At 40.5% G+C, this 21,408-nt stretch overlaps 1 protein-coding gene across 3 annotated transcripts in view; it reads right to left on the bottom strand.

Moving 5' to 3' along the window:
- The window catches only part of NEDD4L (NEDD4 like E3 ubiquitin protein ligase), a 343,050-nt gene that overhangs the window by 64,934 nt on the left and 256,708 nt on the right, over positions 1 to 21,408 (bottom strand). For all 3 annotated transcript variants that reach the window (XM_032214570.1, XM_032214569.1, XM_032214568.1), the window contains exons 6-9: positions 19,735 to 19,785; positions 10,902 to 10,963; positions 10,678 to 10,777; positions 8,464 to 8,630 (exon numbers count right to left, since the gene is read on the bottom strand). In XM_032214570.1, coding sequence (XP_032070461.1) covers positions 8,464 to 8,630; positions 10,678 to 10,777; positions 10,902 to 10,963; positions 19,735 to 19,785 — 380 coding nt within the window. The remainder of the gene's footprint in view (positions 1 to 8,463; positions 8,631 to 10,677; positions 10,778 to 10,901; positions 10,964 to 19,734; positions 19,786 to 21,408) is intronic.

Raw genomic sequence — 21,408 nt, forward strand, 5'->3', positions numbered from 1 at the left:
AGGTGGCTGATGGAGTCACCAAAGCAGTAGGTGTGAGCTTAAATGGACTCCAGAGAGAGGAAGGCCTGGAGGACCATTGTCCATGGGGTCGCGATGGGTGGGACATGACTTCGCAACTAACAACATGCTTCAATTGCTATCAATGCCACAATCTTGAATGTAATAAATCAATTTCCCCTGCCATACTGAACAGCACAACTATTTTAATAATTTGGTAAGCAATACCCCATCTAGGAAGAGCCGAGGTGGCGCAGTGGTTAAATGCAGCACTGCAGTCTACTTCAGCTGACTGCAGATCTGCAGTTCGGCTGTTCAAATCTCACCGGCTCAGGGTTGACTCAGCCTTCCATCCTTCCGAGGTGGGTAAAATGAGGATCCGGATTGTTGTTGGGGGCAATATGCTGACTTTGTAAACCGCTTAGAGAGGGCTGAAAGCCCTATGAAGTGGTATATAAGTCTAACTGCTATTGCTATTGCTAGATTATTTCTGCAACTGTACGTTATAGGGACCAATGAAGATCAAACAAACAAGCTGGGGAAAAAATCAAATGGCATGATGAGCCAGACTCAAAGAATAAACACTTTTGCTGAAATATCTGTATCATTGTGGACAGAAACAAACAAGCAAACCACTTGCTTGTAAAAAAACAAAAAACCCCTCACACCCTGACATATAAAATATATCCAGTCTCAGAAAGCAGGCATACCACATGGATAGAGAGTTAAACTTTATATGTGAAGAATTTGTGAATTAGAGGCTAATGAGCTAGGTTTGCTCGCCTGCTTCATAATAATCATTTGCCCTTCCAAAAAGATTTCCAGAATTCCCTTTGATCCTGTCCATCCACTTCCTTCTAGTTCTTCAATCTCTACTTCACTTTCATTTATTAGTATCAGCCTTTAGGTGTTCAAAGAGCCCTGCTAAGGCATGCAAATCATGAATCGCTTGAGTATAAATCTCACGTCCAAAGAATGGGTTGATTAATAATCACTATTTCATCACTGTTTCAATCACCCCAAAGAGTCAGAAACTAGAGCTGGGATGGCGAACCTATGGCATGCGTGCCAGAGGTGGCGCACAGAGCTCTCTCTGTGGACACGTGTGCCGTCACCAGCTGCTCTTCTGGTTTCTGCTGTGCACATGCGTGCCGGCCAGCTGGTCTTCACACTTGAACCTGAAAATCAGTTGGCCGGTGAACATGCACATGCCAGAAACTCAAAGACCAGGTGGCTGGCATGGGCATGCGCACCGGCCAGCTGGTCTTTGGGTTTCCGGCAATCTGGAATGCGTGCACATTCCGGTTTGGACATTCATTGTCAAAAAGGTTCGCCATCACTGACCCTGTTCCAGGCTAGAGATTAAGCTCTCTCTGTCTCTGCCTCTGTGCAGTGGTACGTTGCTCTTACTGCCACTATCGGTACACTGTTCGCGCACGTGCCTGACTTGCGCTGTGCACATGTGCGCAATCCACCGCCCCTGTGACAACCAGCTGATTGTTGGGGCTCGTGCAGGCACCGCATACTGTGTGCGCGTGCGCACTTTGCTGTTTGCCATAAAAACAGCTATAAAGCATGGGCGGGCGGGCAGGCCAAATGAGCTACCGTGCTGGTACGCTCTCAGCTGCTCCCGGCCACTACTGGTACAGCTGTACCGCAGCAACCCACCACTGTCTCTGTGTATGTGTTGACATATATTGGGCTGCTGCCACAGTGGAAATCCACAGCCCTTCTTTAAAGCATTAATTTCATTTTGAAATAAAATCAAAAGCACCCACAATGGTAAAAAAAGAATATACATATACATATACATATACATATACATACACACACACACAATAAAAACATTTTTGTTCCTTTGTGCAACCCTGTAATCTCTTAATTCCGGTAGAGTCTGGGCAACTGATGGAGTCGAGAATTTACTGGTTGGATGCCCTTCCCAATGCCTATGTGGAGTTCGCAGCAGATTTTTTCCCCTTTGTGCCCTAAGAGAAAAACATCTGCCTCTACCTAGGATTCAACTCTCAACCTTTCCAGTGGACGGCAAGCTTCTTCACTAGTAGGCCCACGCCACTCACATCTAAAAACCCATCAATGGCTCTAATATAGGAAGAAGGGGAACTATTTTATTTCAGTCTATAGTTTAGTGAAGCATTACATGCAGGATTCACTAAGCATACATAGTGATTCATATAGTACAAGACCAAAAGATGGAAAAACAGTGTATCTTTCCCCTTGTGAAGAGAAGGAAGACAGGACAACCTGGAAGGCCACACTAAAGAAAGCCACAATCTTTTCTACCATTCCAGTATGCAGGCCATGAAACAAACACAGGGAGAATTTCTTTGAATGCCAGGAATGACCTGTTACTAGTAAGAGCAGTTTAACAGTAGAATCCATGAGCCAGAGAGGCCATGAGCTCCTTTCATTTATTTTATTTATTCATCAAATTTATTTGCTGCCCATCTTGTGGATCAAAGTGACTCTGAGTGGCTTTTCAGTAAATGTGCATAACCAAAGGTTACACATCCATTTACTGGAGATTTTACAAGTTGGCAACGTGTACAAGTTGGCCCCTTCAAAATAATTCTATCAGCAAAACATGGGCAAATCATGAAGCTGAAACTTAAATCAAGAAATGTATAGAACGTGAACAAAACCTTAAATACCTTTCTATAGAAGAAACTGAATATGTGGCACTGCGTTATTTTCTTCAAAATGAGAATTTCTTCTAGCTGAATAAATGTGTACATCATTAACGTCTTCTAGATTTTAGCAATCTGCTGTGTTCAGAAGTTTGCTGGAGAGGCGTTTACTCATAAAGCTCTAAAAATGATTTACTGTAATACGGCTTTACGGTTCCCCGAATTGTTTACAACGGCCTCCACACAGGCTTCTGGGTTGTAAAGTTTAAAATCACAAAGAAGCATTTGAGAAGTGCCATTTAATGTGGCAATATTGCTGGCTATAATCCGGAGCCCCATTACAGAACTCTGCTGAACAGGCCAACTGAAAGTAAATGTCTAAGCTAATCTGCCTTCCACTCCTTCCAACAGCACAGGAGGTTCTCAACTTATAACTGTTTGTTTAGTGACCATTAAAAGTTAACATGGTACAGAACAAAATCCAACCTGCCCCTCTGAAGCTCCATTTCGGCTTGCAGTGTGCTGGGGGAGGCCTTTGGAGGCCCAAAGGGAGCACCGAAGCTCCGTTTTGGCCAGCAAGAAGCAGGACGAATGTTGCAGAGCCTCAATCGTGGTGCTGCAAGATCCATAGTTTTGGGACTTGCTCCTAAGGGGGCACTTATCGCGTAACTTATCGCATAACCCGGGGATTACCTGTATTGATTAATCAATTTACATTTTGCAAGCTGTTTACAGATTCTAGGCAGCTTACCCTGAATGACAGAGCATCAAGTATAAAATACAGAGTATTTCATGTATAATTTAACTCCCGACAGCAAGGCTAACACTGACAATTAAGGCAACTGTTATTCTAATTTGCCCCATCTTAGAGAATCCTGCGCTCAATGAAAACTAAAACATGGCACACAAATGATGTGCCCAGATAATGCCTCTAAGTATCAGGACTGAAAGATGCACTGAGATTGTCAATGTGTCTGGCCGATATTAATGCTCAGGGAGGGAGGGAGGAAAGGAGAATAATGGCCCATTGTTCTATGCATGCCTATCAGTGCTCTGTAGAACAATTATCTTTCCTATAAGAAATCTGACCCCAGTAACAGGATAATACATTTCCACACAGGGCATTCCAAATTTTATGACTGCTGAGTGCCATTTGCTTGGCTTTAGTTCTGGCCAAACAAATGTTGATCATAATTTATACCATTTGGCTGGGATTAGAATGGACAGAAGAAATGGAAATGTATAAAATAAGAAGGCTGTTATTATCTGGGCCGGGTTACAGGTAGTCCTCGATTTACAGCTAGAAGTGAGCCTAAAACATCTGTTGCTAAGTGAGGCATTTGTTAAATGAATTTTGCCCCCATTTTACAACCTTTATTAAACCAAAGTTGTTAAGTGAATCATGACAGTTGATAAGTTACTAACACAATTGTTAAAGGAACCTGGCTTCCCTATTGACTTTGCTTGTCAGAAGGTTGGAAAAGGTGATGCCATGACTCCAGGACACTGTAACCGTCATAAATATGAGTGAGTTGCCAAATGCCTGAATTTTGATCACATGAACATGGGGATGTTTCAATAGTTGTAAGTGTGAAAAACAGTTATAAGTCACTTTTTCCCCACTGTTGTAAGTTTGAATGGTCACTAAATGAACTGTTGTCAAGTCAAGTTCTATCTGCACTTTACTGAGTTTGCATTACTTTATTATAATCTGCCTTGAAACCCGATGGACAGGACAAAAGACAGGATATAAACACCAATTTGCCATAACCACATTAGTGCTGGGAATTCTTAGGAAGGAAAGACTTTTGAAAGAGGTCAGACACGCTGTGGGGTTTTAAGGTTTTGAAACAGGTAATTAAAGACCTATCCAGAATGAAGATAGCATGTTCCACATTCTAAATATTCCATGACGAAAGAATTTCCACAGGAATGGGAAATGAAGACTTGAAAGTCTACGCAGACTCTCAATCATCCAGGTCATTGTTGTCCCAAAGGTGCTTTTCCAAAAAGAACGGGACTTTCTTGGTTCTTTTTTCCTTGAAAATGTTTTGCTTCTCAGAACTGAAGGAGCTCCTTGGATGAGAAGAGAAACATATTCAAGGAAAAAAACTAAGAAAGTCCAATTTCCTTTTGGAAAAGCACCTTTGGGAGAAGAATTGAAAGATAAGCGTAACTGAAAACTACTGTCCCACAACAGGAATGGGCAATCTGTGGCCCTTTTTTGTTCTCTTTTGGTGCAGCCCTCAGTCAAACTTCATAACAGAGATCCATCCATTTGCTTTTTCTGCACAGAGAGGAAGAGAGCAAGGAGTGAAATTGAGCAGATTCTGAAGAACCAATAGCGGAAATTTTGAGTAGTTCAGAGAACCGGCAAATACCACCTCTGGCTGGCCCCAGAGTGGGGTGGGAATGGAGATATTGCAATATCCTTCTCCTAGGAGTAGGGACAGAATGGGGATTTTGTAGTATCCTTCCCCTGCCACGCCCACCAAGCCACGCCCACAGAACCGGTAGTAAAATTTTTTGAATTTCACCACTGCACTGAACAAATTAAAAAAGAAAAGAAAGTTTCAGAAAAGGATTTGGTCCTTTTTTTCTGTCCCATCACCTTTGTGGTTCACTCCACAAAATTGCTCTGGAGAAAATCTGCAGAGTAATAGCATTATAAGTAATAGCATTATTTCTACTGTGAACACACACTACGTGTTCCCTCTCTCTCAAGGAAAAAAATGAGCATCACTTACTGAACCTATTATCAACAATATTATAGTGGAGACAACTCCCAAATAGAGCAATAAAATGTGACAAATATTTACAACAGCAAGAGCAAGCATCCATCCGAGAGGGGTAATTTCCCCCTCATTTTGCAGTTTCGCGGCCCTGAAGACTTCTGAGAACTAATCAATACAGCGAAGCAGACTACATTTTATGGAATGAAATTGGAATGTTGACAGGAAGCCCATTATAAAGCAATTCTATAATTAAGGCTGAGAATTGGTCTTTTAGAAATGCAGCCAACAACCCAGAACGAGGTTTTGGAGGTTCCTTCCTCCAAAGAGTGCAAAATCTGACTAAAAAAATAATAATCCAGATCACAGTGCATTTGAAAAGCTCTGTTTTAAGACAATGTACATCTATAAACATGGTATGTAGCAGATGCATTGATTTCCCGTATAACTCAGGTTCTAAGTCACATTTAAATTATGGAGCCTTACTCCCAAACATGGTGGTAGGTTTAACAGCCCAATCACATTCATCCTTACTGTGGGTTAAATGTACACTTCAGTGTTAAATATACTTTAGTCCAGTGGGGTAAACCCACATTTGACCCTGAAGTGTTTTTCAGATTAGAGCCTGCAAAACTTCAATAAACCTCAATAATTTAACTAAGCTTTGAATTGGGTTGGAAGGAAAAGTATGAATAAATAAAAAATAAAGAATTGGGATAAGTATAAAAGAGAGAAATTATATGAAAAAATATTAGGACATTAGAACTTTTATTATAATTATTTTTAACTATCATGCTTCATAATCAGTAAATTACAAGTTAGCTTTATAAATTAATAAGATTTGAACTATTTAGACTGCAAAGCCACTCCATGAAGACTTAAGGAGCTTGAAGACTTGCACAAACACAAAAAAATGTGCCTCACGGAGACTCTCTTCCCCACATCATCTGGGCATGCTCAAAAAAAGTGAAGAGATACTTAAGTAGATGAACAGAGCCTTTAAGAAGACACAGTACATCATAATCATAAAAGTGGTTAGTATCGGGTGGGCTGCTACAGCCTCGCCCGGGTTCGGGGGAACCCGTAGCTAACATTATGGCCAGTTTGGAGAACCTCTAAATCCCACCCCTGGCTGGCCCCGCCCACCATGCCTGCCCCTGCTATCCCACCCCTCCCCTCCCAGGACACACTGCCCATTTTGGATGCGAGGTAAGTGCAGGGCTCGCATGGAGGCTCGGGGAGGGGGAGAATTGGCCTCCCAGAAGGCCTTCGGACCCCGGGGAAGGCAGTTTTCGCCAATCCAGAGGCTCGAGAAAGCCTCCAGAGCCTGGGAAAGGTGAAAACACCTCCCACCCCGCCGTGGTACAGGAGGCTGACTAGGCCACACCCACCATGGCTATGCCCACCCAGCAAGCGAGCAGAGAATCCATTGCTGAATTTTTTGAAGCCCACCCCTGCTTAGAATGCAGTATTGCAGGTTAATTCTGCCCACTGCCAGGAGTTCAATCCTGACCGGTTCAAGGTTGACTCCATCTTTCTGAGGTGGGTAAAATGATGTCCCAAATTGCTGGGGGGCAACATGCTGACTCTGCAATCCACTTAGAGGGTGCTGTAAAGCACTATAAAGAGGTATACAAGTCTAAGGACTATTGCTATAACTGCAAGCACATCTTTGGAAAGATTCCTCTAAATTGCGCCTCCAAATTTAAGCCGTTTGCACAGCCTATAAACAAAGTGAGTAACCTGTAATTGCAAAATTTAATAGTGTGAACTGAAAAAAGCCCCACCCTTTAAAAATCACAATTCTCCAAAGTCACAACATGAGCTTGTTATAGCCACATGATTATTATAGGCTAATTCATTAATCATAGCAGAATGTTTGGAAACAATGCTTTCTTTCGGACTTCCCATCATTGTTGAAGAGATCAAACTTCAAAGTCTCCAATGGTTTCCTGTTTTGTCTGAACTGTATGGTACCTGTGATGCAGCAAGCCAGGAAGATAAACCAACCATTGCTTCCCAGTCAGGTGAAATAGGAGGTTAATTGGAGGCCTGATTTCTGTCATATAACAGGAGGAGAGAAAATCTGTAGACAGATGTCTACAAATAAGACATATGCCCGTAACGTTTCCTCCTTCAACTGCATGACAAAAATCAGGCCAGGTTATTTTAGTTTAGGCTATTTGTTTTTTATTCTGCCTTTATTTTGGTTAATTTAAGGCAAAATGCATTCTTAATGCTCACATCAACAGCTTTGTGAAGTAGGCTGGGCTGAGACACAGTGACTGCCCTAATGTCACCAAATTGCTTTCATGCCTAAGGGAGGACTAGAACTTACAGTCTCTGGATTTTGGGGCCAGCATTTTCACCACTACATTTTCTGGTCTCAATTAGATTATCTCTAGTTAGCAATAGCATTTGTATCTATTTGTGACTACCAGCAGCAATCTCCTTTCAGAATATGGAGTAGAAAGAAAGCCAGGTTCGATCAGACCAAACATCCAACTTGTTTTCAATCATAATGAGCCACTGAAGAAAACCCACGATCATGCTATGAAAAAAAAATAAAAGGACATTTATCCTATGATCGTAAAATGAAATAAATGAGAGCACATGTTTATTCCAGGATGATTCTTTGGGGTTCACTGCCTATGACCACAGAGATTCCAGCTGCTGATTAAACCTGCACTTCAAGATTAGGTCTTTTAGACTGTGATTAGCCTCAGCAATTTAAAGATGTATGGACTTCAACTCCCAGAATTCTCCAGCCAGCCATAGGAGAATTCAGTTCTGAGAGTTGAAGTTCATACATCTTTAAATTGCTGAAGTTGAGAAACATTGTTTTCTATCAATGGATATATCATATAGTACAATAGCAAGATTGGGGGCAAAAGAAGAAGGGGATGACAGAGAATGAAGTGGCTTGATGGCGTCACCAAAGCAGTAGGCATGAGCTTAAAGGGACTCCAGAGGATGGTACAGGAAGACCTGGAGGAATGTTGTCCAAGAGATCGCTATGGGTCAGATACAACTTCGCAACTAACAACAACACAATAGCAAAGATATGCTACGTTCAAATAGGAACTTACATCAAAGTTGGTCGATGCCACTGTGTCGTTCTGTTATTATGATTGACATAGTAGGTGCGTCCAAGGTTATCCACTTTCTCTTCCCACCCAGGAGGTAAGGGAGGTGGAGGTAATTCTTCCTGGCGCTGAGAAGGGGAATCTGCGGAGTCAACTACTTCCCAGCCATGCTTTAAAGAGGACAAATTAAAAAGTTACATTTAAAGACTGAAAGCCTTTATAGGTGCAATTATCATTATAAACAATGGAAAGAATCTTTCCTTGCCTCTATTTCTAATCATCACATTAATCTAAAAGGAAGTTGAGCCAGAATTTAAGATGATCCTTCAAAAAAGGAAGAACGGTCAGAAAAAGCATGTTAAAATGACATTCCCAAGATAAATATCTGTTCCACTTTACAGAGTCGATTGCATCAAATTTGTAGCACTTATACAGCAAACCATTTGGCTACAAACTGGACAAGATCTCACTCTGGTGAATGCAGGGATAAAGAACTGTGCTTCCGTCCATAAATCTAAGACAGTGATAGAAAGAACATGTTAAAGAAAGTGCTTCTCTAAATCCACATCGAGAGATGTGACTGCCGGGGATTTCAGAATTGTAAAATTCTCAAATCCCTGGCAGAAACATTAACTGTATCAGGAAACAAACTAACAGCTATTGCCTATTCTACAGCACATCTTTACAGTGGAACACAAGGGTGTAGTTTCCTAGTCATCTTAATCACCTATGAAAGCAGTCTTATGCACACAGCACATTAAAGTATGCATGAGGTTACCAGAGATCAAGCTGGAGTCAGCATTTCCACACAAACGCTTATATTTGGAGCTATATTTTAACATTAAGCTTTCCAGAATAGTAGAATTTCTCCCACCAACCTAGCACTGCTAATTGGAATAACAATTCAGTTCTGAAACATGATGCAGGTAGGAATGCATGCTGGCTTCATATCCTGGAAGAAGAATTCATTCAACCAGGTTTGAAAAACAATGCTTCATGCTAAAGGCTTGTACATAAAGGCTAGAATATTTCAAATCTGAGTTATTCAGATAAATAAAGTGGTAGTCAACCTGGTCCCTACTGCCCACTAGTGGATGTTCCAGCTTTCATGGTGGGCGGTAGGGGTTTGCTGTAACTCTGCCTTATAAATTTTATAAAGTAAAGTTACTTCCCTACTTTATAAATCACCATTACTGTGGAACTGGTGGGCGGTTAGAAAATTTTACTACTAACAGAGATACAAAAGTGGGTGGTAGGTATAAAAAGGTTGACTACCCCTGGTCTAAACTGTGATGTAATGAGGGGGCTGTATCTACAATGGTACTGCTTTACCACTTTCCGAAGTCACAGCAGTCCACATATTGTAGTAAGATATTGGAGGCCTTTTCAGTTTTGGCAATGTAATTTCTCACTGTGACCTAACTAGGAGATCTGAAAAGTAGTAGGCTAATCCTCTAGACTAGTGGTCCTCAACTCTGGTCCATGCACCCCGCACTGGCACTGGTTCAGAGCCCTTCAGGAACTGGGCCACATAAGTGAGCAAAGACCATCTGCGCATGTGTGGGATCCAGGAAGCTCACAAAACTGCACCCAAGATGATTAGGGGTCTGGAGGCTAAAACATATGATGAACGGTTGCAGGAACTGGGCACGGCTAGTCTAGTGAAGAGAAGGACCAGGGGAGACATGATAGCAGTGTTCCAATATTTGAGGGGCTGCCATGGAGAGGAGGGGGTCAAGCTATTTTCCAAGGCACCTGAAGGCCAGACAAGGAATAATGGATGGAAATTGATCAAGGAAAGATTCAACCTAGAAATAAGCAGAAATTTTCTGACAGTGAGAACAATCAACCAACGGAACAGCTTGCGTTCAGATGTTGTGAGAGCTTCATCACTGGAAGCTTTTAAGAAGAGACTGGACTGCCATTTGTCAGAAATGGTGTATGGTCTCCTGCTTGGGCAGGGAAGTTGGACTAGAAGACCTACAAGGTCCCTTCCAATGTATTAACCCTCCCCCATCCATAGAAAAACCATCCTTCATGGAACCAGTCCCTAGCACCCAAAAGGTTGGGGGCCGCTGCTCTAAACCAATGTTTCTCAACTCTAGAAACTTCAAAATGTATGGACTTCAACACCCAGAATTCTTCAGCCAGCAATAATCCACTCAACGTGGAGGGGAAAAAAAGAAACACACAGTATGTCTGTTTCAAAGGGCTTACCTCTGAATCTTCTCTCTGATCATTGTCATCCTCTTGACCACCATTTTTTGGCATGTAAGCCATCTTCAGCCTCAAAAACCCTTTTACTCGAGATTTTTGACTATATAGAAAGAAAAAAAAGCCATTGTAGATATAGTTGTGATTTAGAATATTATACTCGTTGGAGCTGGATGAGCACTTTAAACAAACATATATAGGGCATATAAAAAAAAAAAAGAGCTCACCTTCTTGGTCTAAGAAGGAAATCTTTAAACGTATAAGGTCTTTCCATAGTTGGGTCTTCAGTCTATTGGTGTAATAAGAATAGCAAATAATTAATGATGAAAGGCAGACACCTAAATATCCTGGTGATAATAAATGAAAATCTTAAATGACAATTCAACAGAAGTGCTTTTTCGGCATGGACAACAGTTCCATAACTGAGCATTTCCACTAGATGTCACCCTCAACACCAGAGGTCTTCAAACTTGGCAACTTTAAGACTTGTGGACTTCAACTCCCAGAATTCTCCAGCCAACTACGCTGAGAGTTGAAGTCTTCAAATCTTAAATTTGCCAAGTTTTGGAACCTCTGCTGAACACCATTAATTGTTCAGAACCAACTATCACAATTTTGGTGTAAAAAAACCTGAGGGCTGGGGAGATAAAGACACACATTGCTGAGTAACAATTGCTATAAAATTACACGTGCAGGCATTCACTCATTTCATTTCTCTGTAACTATTAACTGGGATCAAAAAACACATTTGACCGTGTATTGTATAGCAAACTATAGTCAGTTAACTCTAAATAACATACTAATTAATGAAGGATTACAAAGCAGAATGGCTAAGTTTACATGTTATAGCTTCTCAAGTGAAAATACACTCTTCACAAAACAGGTTCACTGCCATCGCTACGTAAAAAGTATCATGGAGAGGAAATTTGAAAAATGTATGAAGAACTTGAAGTGGAAGCTCCACTTCTGGACCTCGAATGGTCATTGCTCAGTGGTCTTAAAGTTCAATCCTTCATTTGTTCACATCGTTTTGGAAAACGATATTGTCTGAAAATGTGGGAAATTGTTTCTAATATTACTGAACGGATGAACCAGTATTTTTTTTTTAATATCAAGTATAGGTCCACGTCTTACATTCTTTCCCACTATCACCTGACTCTCCTATAACAGATTTTTCTCATAAATCTTGCTTTTAATAATCTTCAGACATTTATGATTTGTGAACGAGCCGTGATAATGCTACGACTCAGAGATGTAATCTTTAGAATGAAAAGACTTTGTATGTTTCTTCAATAACTCAACATGCTCAAGCAATTCGCTAACAGTTTAAAGCAGAGATCTGAGGTTTGATTACAAAGAGTCTTCCCAAACAATTCGCATAAAAGACCTGGTGTGTGTGTGTGTGTGTGTGTGTGTGTGTGTGTGTGTTATTTCTATGGGAAAAAGATGTAGGCTTTCATGTGGAAAAAAAGAGAATGAAATGGAGAACAGTAATTCTGGTTTTAATACTGAAGAAAGCCGTTTTAGGATGAAACAGATGCATTAGAAGAATAGCAATAGCAATAGCAATAGCAGTAGACTTATATACCGCTTCATAGGCCTTTCAGGCCTCTCTAAGCGGTTTACAGAGAGTCAGCATATTGCCCCCAACAATCTGGGTCCTCATTTTACCCACCTCGGAAGGATGGAAGGCTGAGTCAACCCTGAGCCGGTGAGATTTGAACCGCTGACCTGCTGATCTAGCAGTAGCCTGCAGTGCTGCATTTAACCACTGCGCCACCTTGGCTCTAGAAGAAGTTACTCAAGGGGCAGCTAGTACTGGTTGTAATGCTCTTTCTAAAGGGGTGAAAGAAAAGGGCATAAAGAAATATTTCAGGCTTAAGCTTGCAAAATAGTTTACAATTCCACACCTATATTATCAGTATAGGCACAAGTGTCAAATTTAAATAAATATAAATAACAATGGGGCTCTTTCTATTTGAATAAGTTATTTATTATTATTATTTTATTATTATTTTTTATTAAGTTTGTATGCCGTCCTATTCCCGAGAGACTCAGGGCGGCTAACAATAAAAAGGGAGGGGATACAAAAAAAAAAACAATTTAAAATTCTACAACAGCTGTAACCTCGAATGGGGCTGGATAGTTCAACAGCCCCAGGCCTGCCGGAACAGCCAGGTCTTAACTGCTTAAGGCCGGAAGGGTAGTAAGGGTCCGGATCTCCACGGGGAGATCGTTCCAGAGGGCCGGAGCAGCCACAGAGAAGGCCCTCCCCCGAGGAGTCGCCAGCCGACATTGGCTGGCAGATGGAATTCGGAGGAGGCCTAGTCTGTGGGATCTAATAGGTCTTTGGGAGGTGACTGGCAGGAGGCGGTCTCTCAAGTACCCAGGTCCGATACCATGTAGGGCTTTAAAAGTAACGACTAGTACCTTGAAGCGCGTCCGGAGACCAATGGGCAGCCAGTGCAGTTCGCGGAGGATAGGTGTGACGTGGGTGTACCGAGGTAAACCCACAATCGCTTGCGCGGCTGCGTTCTGGACAAGCTGAAGTCTACAGAGCTTGCTATTTAAATATACCTTTATAGTATGTCGATTTTCTATCCAGCTATGGTTCCTTCCAGCTATGATTATATCTACAATTACTATAATTCCTTAAGAGCAGAGCTGTCAAACTTCTGGCCGGCAGACAGGATGCGTCACACGCTGGCCACGCCCACGCCTGCTTAGTGAAAGGGAAAAAAGCCCCGATGTCTGTTTGACACCCTTGCCTAAGAGCTTTAGATGGTAGAACAGGGGTGTCAAACTCAAGTCTGTAGGCTGGATCCGGCCCCTGGAGTGCTTAGATCTGGCCCGCGGTGCTGCCCTAGGAACAACAAAGGTTTGGCCCGCAGTGCCTCTGCCAGCAAAAACGGACCTCAGGAGGGGCGCATTCCATTTTTGCTGGCAGAGTGCTCAGGCCGCCACAATATGAGTGATGTCACACACCCTGCCCCCCCCAGGTCAAACACAATCCTGATGTAGCCCTCAATGAAATTGAGTTTGACACCACTGTGTAGCAGGTTGATTTGAAGATAAGGCAGAAATTAAACAGGAAACCCCAAGCTATATCCGTGCCTAAAAATAATAGAGGAATCAGGGCATTTCCCCAACATTATTACCAAATGGTAATGTTTAAAATGAAAGAAAGAAATGTTTAAACAGATGATTGTGGAGAAGTTGTATTACCGATCTATAATTTTCACTTGTTTCACATATAAACAAATGCAAATCAATTTGAAACCAACTTTTGTTCCGGGTTCTAGTCCTCATTTTGGAGGGCAAGAAGGGAAATGCTGCGCAGTCTTTAATTCTGGTGACACAGTGTGTCGGGGATGGCAGCCCCTCTTCAAATAATACACTCTCGGTTGCAAAAGGAGTGAAACTAGGCTTAGCTTCACTCTCTCATCAGTAACATTTGGACAGCAAATGGCCTTAACATGCTGTAGCAAATGACAATGTATAAAGAGCACTTTCAGAAGGATGGGATGACTTATCATTATTGTTAATCATCATGCTGGTGACAGGTCCTGCTGAGATAATGATTTTAAAACTCAGAAAATGTGATTGGAAGAATATTAAGGAAAATGAAAAAAAAAGGGAAGAGATGTAGCACGTAAAAAATAAACCTCAAAGTAGAAAAAAAAAATTCAGATGGTTCCATATTTTATGTACCAATGCAATTACAAGTCCTCTCTCACAGGCCAATGGAAGAATAATAAATGAGATTTAAAATTGCAATGCACTCTGTACTGTTAACAGTAATGATTAATGATAGGAATAAAGAGGTGCGTGCTAATTAAAGAAATTGGAAAGATCTTGAGAAATGTGGTAAATTTTTAATATAGACACTTCACTCTAAAATGAAACTACATGGACATGTTTTTAAAATCTCCAGTACTTAAGGAAATCAACTAGAACAGCTGCAGCAAAGACATACTAAATTCCCAGACAAAGATGAATTTATACGACTCAAGACACCAATGAAAGTCCTAAAACAGTCTAGAATTGTTCTCTTTTTCCACTCATTACCAACTGCAAGTCTCAGCAAAAACCTGGACATTTTCCTGATCCAATAGTTTAGTTGTCTGTTTAAATTTAATATCCAAAGGTTTATTTATCAAAATACAAAAGACTTCTTCCCTAAAGGAGAATAATAGATTCCCCCCCTCCATTAGGACATGATTCAGTTTCATTTATGAGGAAAAATGCCTTTCAGAACTGGATTTGTATGTTATATGCAGGGACCAGCAAAAATGTTTTCTTTACTAAAGAAAAAAAAATCCAACTAAGAATAGTTGAAACGTATCAACCAGCATATCCTTTGTGGGAATACTTACTCTCTCAAATTCATATGCACAAAACATACATTCATACATACATACATTATTTCTAGTTCTTTCAAATACCTATCCAGAGATATGTCTTGAATCTGTTGCTGAGAAGCATGTCCAGTTAAAATTTTGCCAAGTAACAGAGAAGCATCTGTTATTGCATACCTCCATAATTTATTCTACACCCCTCTGGAAATTAGATATTTACTTCTTTACTGGACCACCCCAACTTTCAGCCTCTTAGAGAACTATAATACCCAAGGCTAACACAAATATACTGGGGGGGGAAACAGCTGACAAAGCTGGAAACAGTAAATTAATTCCTACAGAACAGCTGCCTGGCAAATAATGAAAAGTCTCCATCTAGTCTGTTATTTAGACTGTAGGGTTATATAGTCCTTGAAATCCACTATCAAGCTTCTTCCTTGACACCCACTCCTCATAGGTGTCAGGGTTCCAAGTAACACCCCCAACAAAAGAAGACTCCGTTCCTCAAAGTTTCATTTTATTAGAGATATCATATTGGCACATCTGTGAAAACCCGAAGCTGAAAGTTTCCAGGTTTTCCCTACTCAAAAGAAGGTTCAAGTCCCTGCACAGCACCCACATGCCCATCACATGATCCAATCAGGCACCATCCAACCCCGGAGATGCCTCCCAGTTACATCATTGCAGCTGCAGGGCAAGGTGGCCTTGACTCTCTGAGAAAAGGATGTTATTTTGACTATATATTTCCCATATTCCATATAATCCCCCCTCCTATTTTCCCACAGCAGAAAATGTGGCAGGCCTGAAGGTCCAAAGGAAAAGATGGCTTCTGGGTCTGACAAATAGGTTCCTGGTTTTTCCCCAACATCAGAAAGAAAGAAAAGGAGGCATCTTAGGGACTAGGTAGAGATGGAACAGAAGGGGCGAATCTAACTTTCTACCGTGATTCTATAAAAAATGTATACATGAGCCATTTTCTAAGGGTTAAATGATATTTAGATTAAGATGCAATAAACATTGATGATTTAAAAAAAAGAATTAAAAATTGAATTTTTAAAATTTAAATTGGTTTTTTAAAAAAATTAAATACCGTAGATTTTTTTTTGATTTTATTAAATTTATTTTATTAAATTTATTTTAACAAAAATGCTTTTGGAGTAAAGATAGCTTTCTATTTAAGATACATTAATAATGTAGTTTATTCAACATGAAATGGAGCTTCGTTATGTAGCATGAGGCTGTATATTCTGCAATATTGGGAGAGTCAACAGTGGGTCAGAGGAGGAGCTGTTGCGGGACAGAGATGGCAGCTGCTCTTCAAAAATTATGATTTAAAACGAGTTGATTTAAATTAAGCCCTTTTACTAGTGATTTAAATGGTGATTTAAATTAACTTGATTTAAATCAAATCCACCTTGGTAAGATGCAATCAATAAATTTGATGCTGTTGGGAAAAAAGTAATCTGGATTTTCATTGTCTGCAACGATTTGTCTTCTTAGTAACCTGCTGGGACTTGCTAGCCAAAATCTGTAATTACCAGAATGGGGTGGGAAATGTCCAAAATAATTCTCCACAGTTTATTTTCAGTGGAACATATTCCATTTTTAGAAATGCATTATTTAACATCATCACTGATTAGTATTATATAAATGAATGAATGCACATTTGAATTGGATGCAAATTTAACAATTTGGCATTGAATGCCACAAGCTGGAATAAGAGGAAATTACTATTATCATCTATCCGTCCATACAAAGCACCTAAGAGATACGTGCACGCAGCTGTCTTCAGTGGATTCAACATTTTTTTCTTAGAAATCTGAACAACGTAAAGAAATTGTTTTGTACTGAGTTACTAACTCTAACTACGTAAAAAGTTGTATTTAATGCTGCTCTCTCTTCATCCTAACACAAACCAGTAAGTGACTCATCATGGAAAAAAAGAGAAAAAAGACTGACTTCTTTCTTTTCAGTTGTTTTAAGTGAAAGATCCCAAATCTCTTTCATAAAAGATTACTTATTAAATCATTTAGTATGATTATGGTTTGTTGTACAGTCAGCCAGATTCCAATTCCACTGGAAATGGAATTGTTATCTCCTAGGGCAGTGATGGTGAACCTTTTTCTTACGGCATGCCAAAATTGCGCACGCACACGCTCACTCAATCTCCCCACTCACCTGCGCATGCGCGCATGACCCCTCCCCAAGCTCCAGAGGCTTTCCTGAAGCCTGGGGAGGGTGAAAATGGCCTCCCCTGGTCCCCCCAGAGGCCCTCTGGAAGCTGGAATAGATCATTTCTGAACTTTCGGTTGGCCCTTTGGGGCTGTTTTTTGCCCTCCCCAGGCTTCAGGAAAGCCTCCGAGGCTGGCGAAAAATAGCCCGAATGGGCCAACCAGAAGTTCAGGACAAACTTGTTTTTCTCCCTCCCCAGCCTCCGGAGGCTTCCCTGAAGCTTGGGGATGATGAAAAATCAGCCGGCTGGTATGTGCATGTGTGCCGGAGCTGACAGCTGGCGTGCTGCTCTGTGTGCCACCTGTGGTACGTGTGTCATAGGTTCGCCATCATGGTACTAGAGAGTCCAACCCAAGGACGTGGGATATAGAATTATTATTAATAATAATATTTTTTATGTTTCAATATTATGTATTGAGCTCTGCAATACATAGTATTGAGACATCTCCACTCCAAACACTTTGGTCAACTTACAACAGCAGGCTGTACAATTAAACAATTAAAAAGACAACACAACACAACATAACCATCTCAACTAAAAAACAAAAATAACAATACAAGAAAACAAGACAAGGGCTTCATTAATTCTCTGGGAATAGAGCTGGATTTTAAAGGCCTTCTGGAACACAGAAGTGTCTTGGCTTTTCCTACTCATTGCATAGCTCAATACATCGTTTTCTTTAAAATACCAGCTCTATGTGAAATCCTTAATTTGTCAAGATACAACATAGGTTTTTTTTAGTTCTGAACCACTGCAAGCCAATGGTAAAGAGAGAAAAAAAAATCATTCCACAGGCAAACTGAAAAAGCAATGTGCAAGAATTCATAAGCAACCATAACCGTTTGACACTAGAAAAAAAATAGGCCTTAAAAATGCTAGTTTCCATTTAAATTACTGAGTTTGCTTCTTAACTAATGTTCATATTTATTACAAAATGTTCATATTTTCTTTTCTTCTTGGTAAGATAGAATAAACCGCCCAGAGTCCCTAGGGAGTGGGCGGCATACATACCATTAAAGTTTAAAGTTTAAAGTTTAAACCACAAAGCATATGAAAAAGAAAAAAGATGAAGAGATTGCCTACATTTATAGCAAAATTCGCATTTTTGCTCAGTTTAAGTTGTCTGTAACTGCTAAATAAATCTATAAAATTAGCCTATAACTTATTCAGGTTTAAATAAAAATCTGCTATATATCTATGAAAACATTAAAGTACTGCAATTTTAGCAGGCACAAACAGTTACATCCACATGTGAAGAGTTCATTTAGCTATTTTATTGCTTGTGCCTATAACACAGAAATATTCTCAGACTGCTGGCTTGAATCTGAGGCAGATTAAATAAGGTTCAGCAGCATTCAAGGGGGTGGGGTGGACTTTCTCTTTTGTGCCTATATAGAGATTCCAGTCTAATTCCTGCTTGACTCCTCCCCTGGCTCAACAAGTTTAGACAATGGATTTTCTCATTTTAAAAGTCCATCATAAATTATAATTGGGATGGAACATGACAGTCTCATTCAACTAAACAATAACAGTAGATATGAAACATCGACAGAGACGTCATATTTTCAAATTCTTGAATTCCACTACTTTTTTTAGAATGAATCATGGTGCTACATTTAATCCAAACCCTAGACAAAATGTCAGAATGAGCATGTAGATGTCTACAGGCAGCCCTCACTTAATGACTGCACCATTCAAAGTTACGACAGAGCTGAAAAAGTAACTCACACTTATGAACATCACATTTACGATGTATGGACTTCACTGCCAGAATCTTCCAGCAGGCATGCATGCTTTCTAGGGAATTCTGGGAGTTGCAGTCCACACATCTTAAAGGTGTCATAGTTGAGAAACCCTGCTCGACAAGGTGAACTTTGTGGATTTCTAGAATTAGAATTTAGAATTTAATAACATTTATATGCCGCCCAATCCCGTAGGACTCCGGGCGGCTTACAATACAGAAATAAAGTCAAAAATAAAATACAAGGAAAGAAAAGATAGATTTAAAAACAACACACCATACACTCCGTTCTAGATGGGGCTGGACCGTATTTTGGGGTCAACAGCCCCAGGCCTGCCGGAACAGCCAGGTTTTAGTTTATGTTTTTATGTTTTATTAAACATTTATAGGCCGCCCTTTTCCCTAAGGGGACTCAGGGCGGCTTACAATAATAAGAGTGGCTTTCCGGAAGGCCGAGAGAGTGGGAAGGGTCCGGATCTCTGCGGGTAGATCGTTCCACAGGGCCAGGGCAGCTACAGAGAAAGCCCTCCCCCGAGTGGTCGTCAACCGGCATTGCCCGGTCGACGGTACCCAAAGGAGGCCCAGTCTGTGAGATCTTATGGGTCGTTGGGAGGTATGTTCTAATGATTAACAGTAAAGATCTTACAAATTCTGCCTACTTTTGACTTAGATCACACTTGATTTACCTTCTACAAAATAGAGAGGCCAAAGTGGTAAAAAGTTCTTACCGGAAGATGATTAAGTGGCACATCCACTTGACCCAGAAAGTCGTCTCTGGTCTGTTAACAAAATAGAAAAGATTTAGAATGATTTATTATTAAATCAGTATAGTCATTGACATTAATATCAAGTCAGTTTTTAAAGCCATCTCAAATTATACTTTAATTATTGTACACGTCAAAGTCTTGGCTTTGTCAGAGAATTTCAGTTACCTGTATTTCATATAATGTTTTTGTCCTTGAGCAGTGTGATTAAATATATATAGAGATAGACCCTAAAGCTAGTAGTAAGGGGAAATATTTTATTCCCCCTGCCAATTTCAAGCTACTGGGAGTCACCCAAAAATGCAGAACTGAATCTTGGAAGTAGATGAAATCACCTGATCATTTTATCTTACTTGATTCATTTCAAAACAGACATTTTATTCTTTAACAATAACATTTGATAAAAAGAACAGAAAGACAGTAATGTTTATTATACAATATGGACAATGCGCACTCCAGGATCTTCCCAATGATTATTAGGATTCTCATACTGGGAAAAGCAAGTTATTCTGCTGAAACGATGAATGTCTCATTTAAGAATTACATGGACCCTTTTAAATTCCTCTACATGTCATCTTCCCTGTTCGCTGCAATAGATATATCTAATTGATATGGTAAGCACCAAGCAATTTCTAAAGGAGGAGGAGGAGAAGGAGATGAGGTATAGAGTGAAATTAATGTGTGTACAGTATATCTGAAACCCAGGACACTGCAGCAAAATCTGGGTCCCATTAACTTAATATTTCCTTTCTGTGAAGATCTCCCCAACAAGAATTTTCTAGAGATGGCAAGAATTGACTTCTGCATAGAAATATGCTCTGCTATTTAGCTACTATTTGTTATTGACAGTAAACTCTGGATTGGTAATGCCTCCCAGCGGACAGTTTGAGGCAACGCCCAAAGAAAACAGACATTTTAGGAGTGACAAAATCAATTGCCTAGTTCCTTTGCTAATGTATTCCTAATGAACTGTATTGCTCGGATACGGGGAAGACTCTAGTCTATAAACACTACTGAAATTAAACCAACTGTCAGTCAGTCCAATGCTAATGCTGATTGGCTATGTACTGGAAGAGGCTTGAAATAACATTGTGGCCTATCTCCACATGGATTTAAATATGGATAAAACATCCCCTCAAATTTTTCTGGCAATCCTTGTGGTGGGCCGGCTTCTGGACCAACTTTAGGGGTTAGGTCTGGAGGTACAGTCTGCTTTTTCTAGGTTAAGTCTCAGCCAGTTTAAAATCTAAATCAGGGCTGTTAAACATGCGGCCCATGTGCTGGATGCGTCACGCACTGGCCACACCCACACCCAGTTAGTGAAGAGGAAAAAAGTAACGGACACATCACGTTACGCTGTAAGTTTGATACTCCTGATCTACATGAAGCTACTGAATGAGGTTCATTCATTAGCATGGGTTGCAGCTGATGATACAGTGCTATTCTGTCCTGGTATCTTGAGGCTGTAGGTCTTCAGTGGGGAAGAGCAGCTTCTGGCAAGACTGAGTAACTTTGGTTTTTAAGGCTTCTTGGATCGAAGGATTTTCCATCTTTGGTTCTGATTGGCATTGCATTCCCACAAAAACAACAGGTTTGCAACCCATTAGTGCTTTCTCAGGAGGCAACTGGACTTTCTGT

The sequence above is a fragment of the Thamnophis elegans genome, chromosome 3 (genome assembly GCF_009769535.1).
Source record: "Thamnophis elegans isolate rThaEle1 chromosome 3, rThaEle1.pri, whole genome shotgun sequence".
NCBI lineage: Eukaryota > Metazoa > Chordata > Lepidosauria > Squamata > Colubridae > Thamnophis > Thamnophis elegans.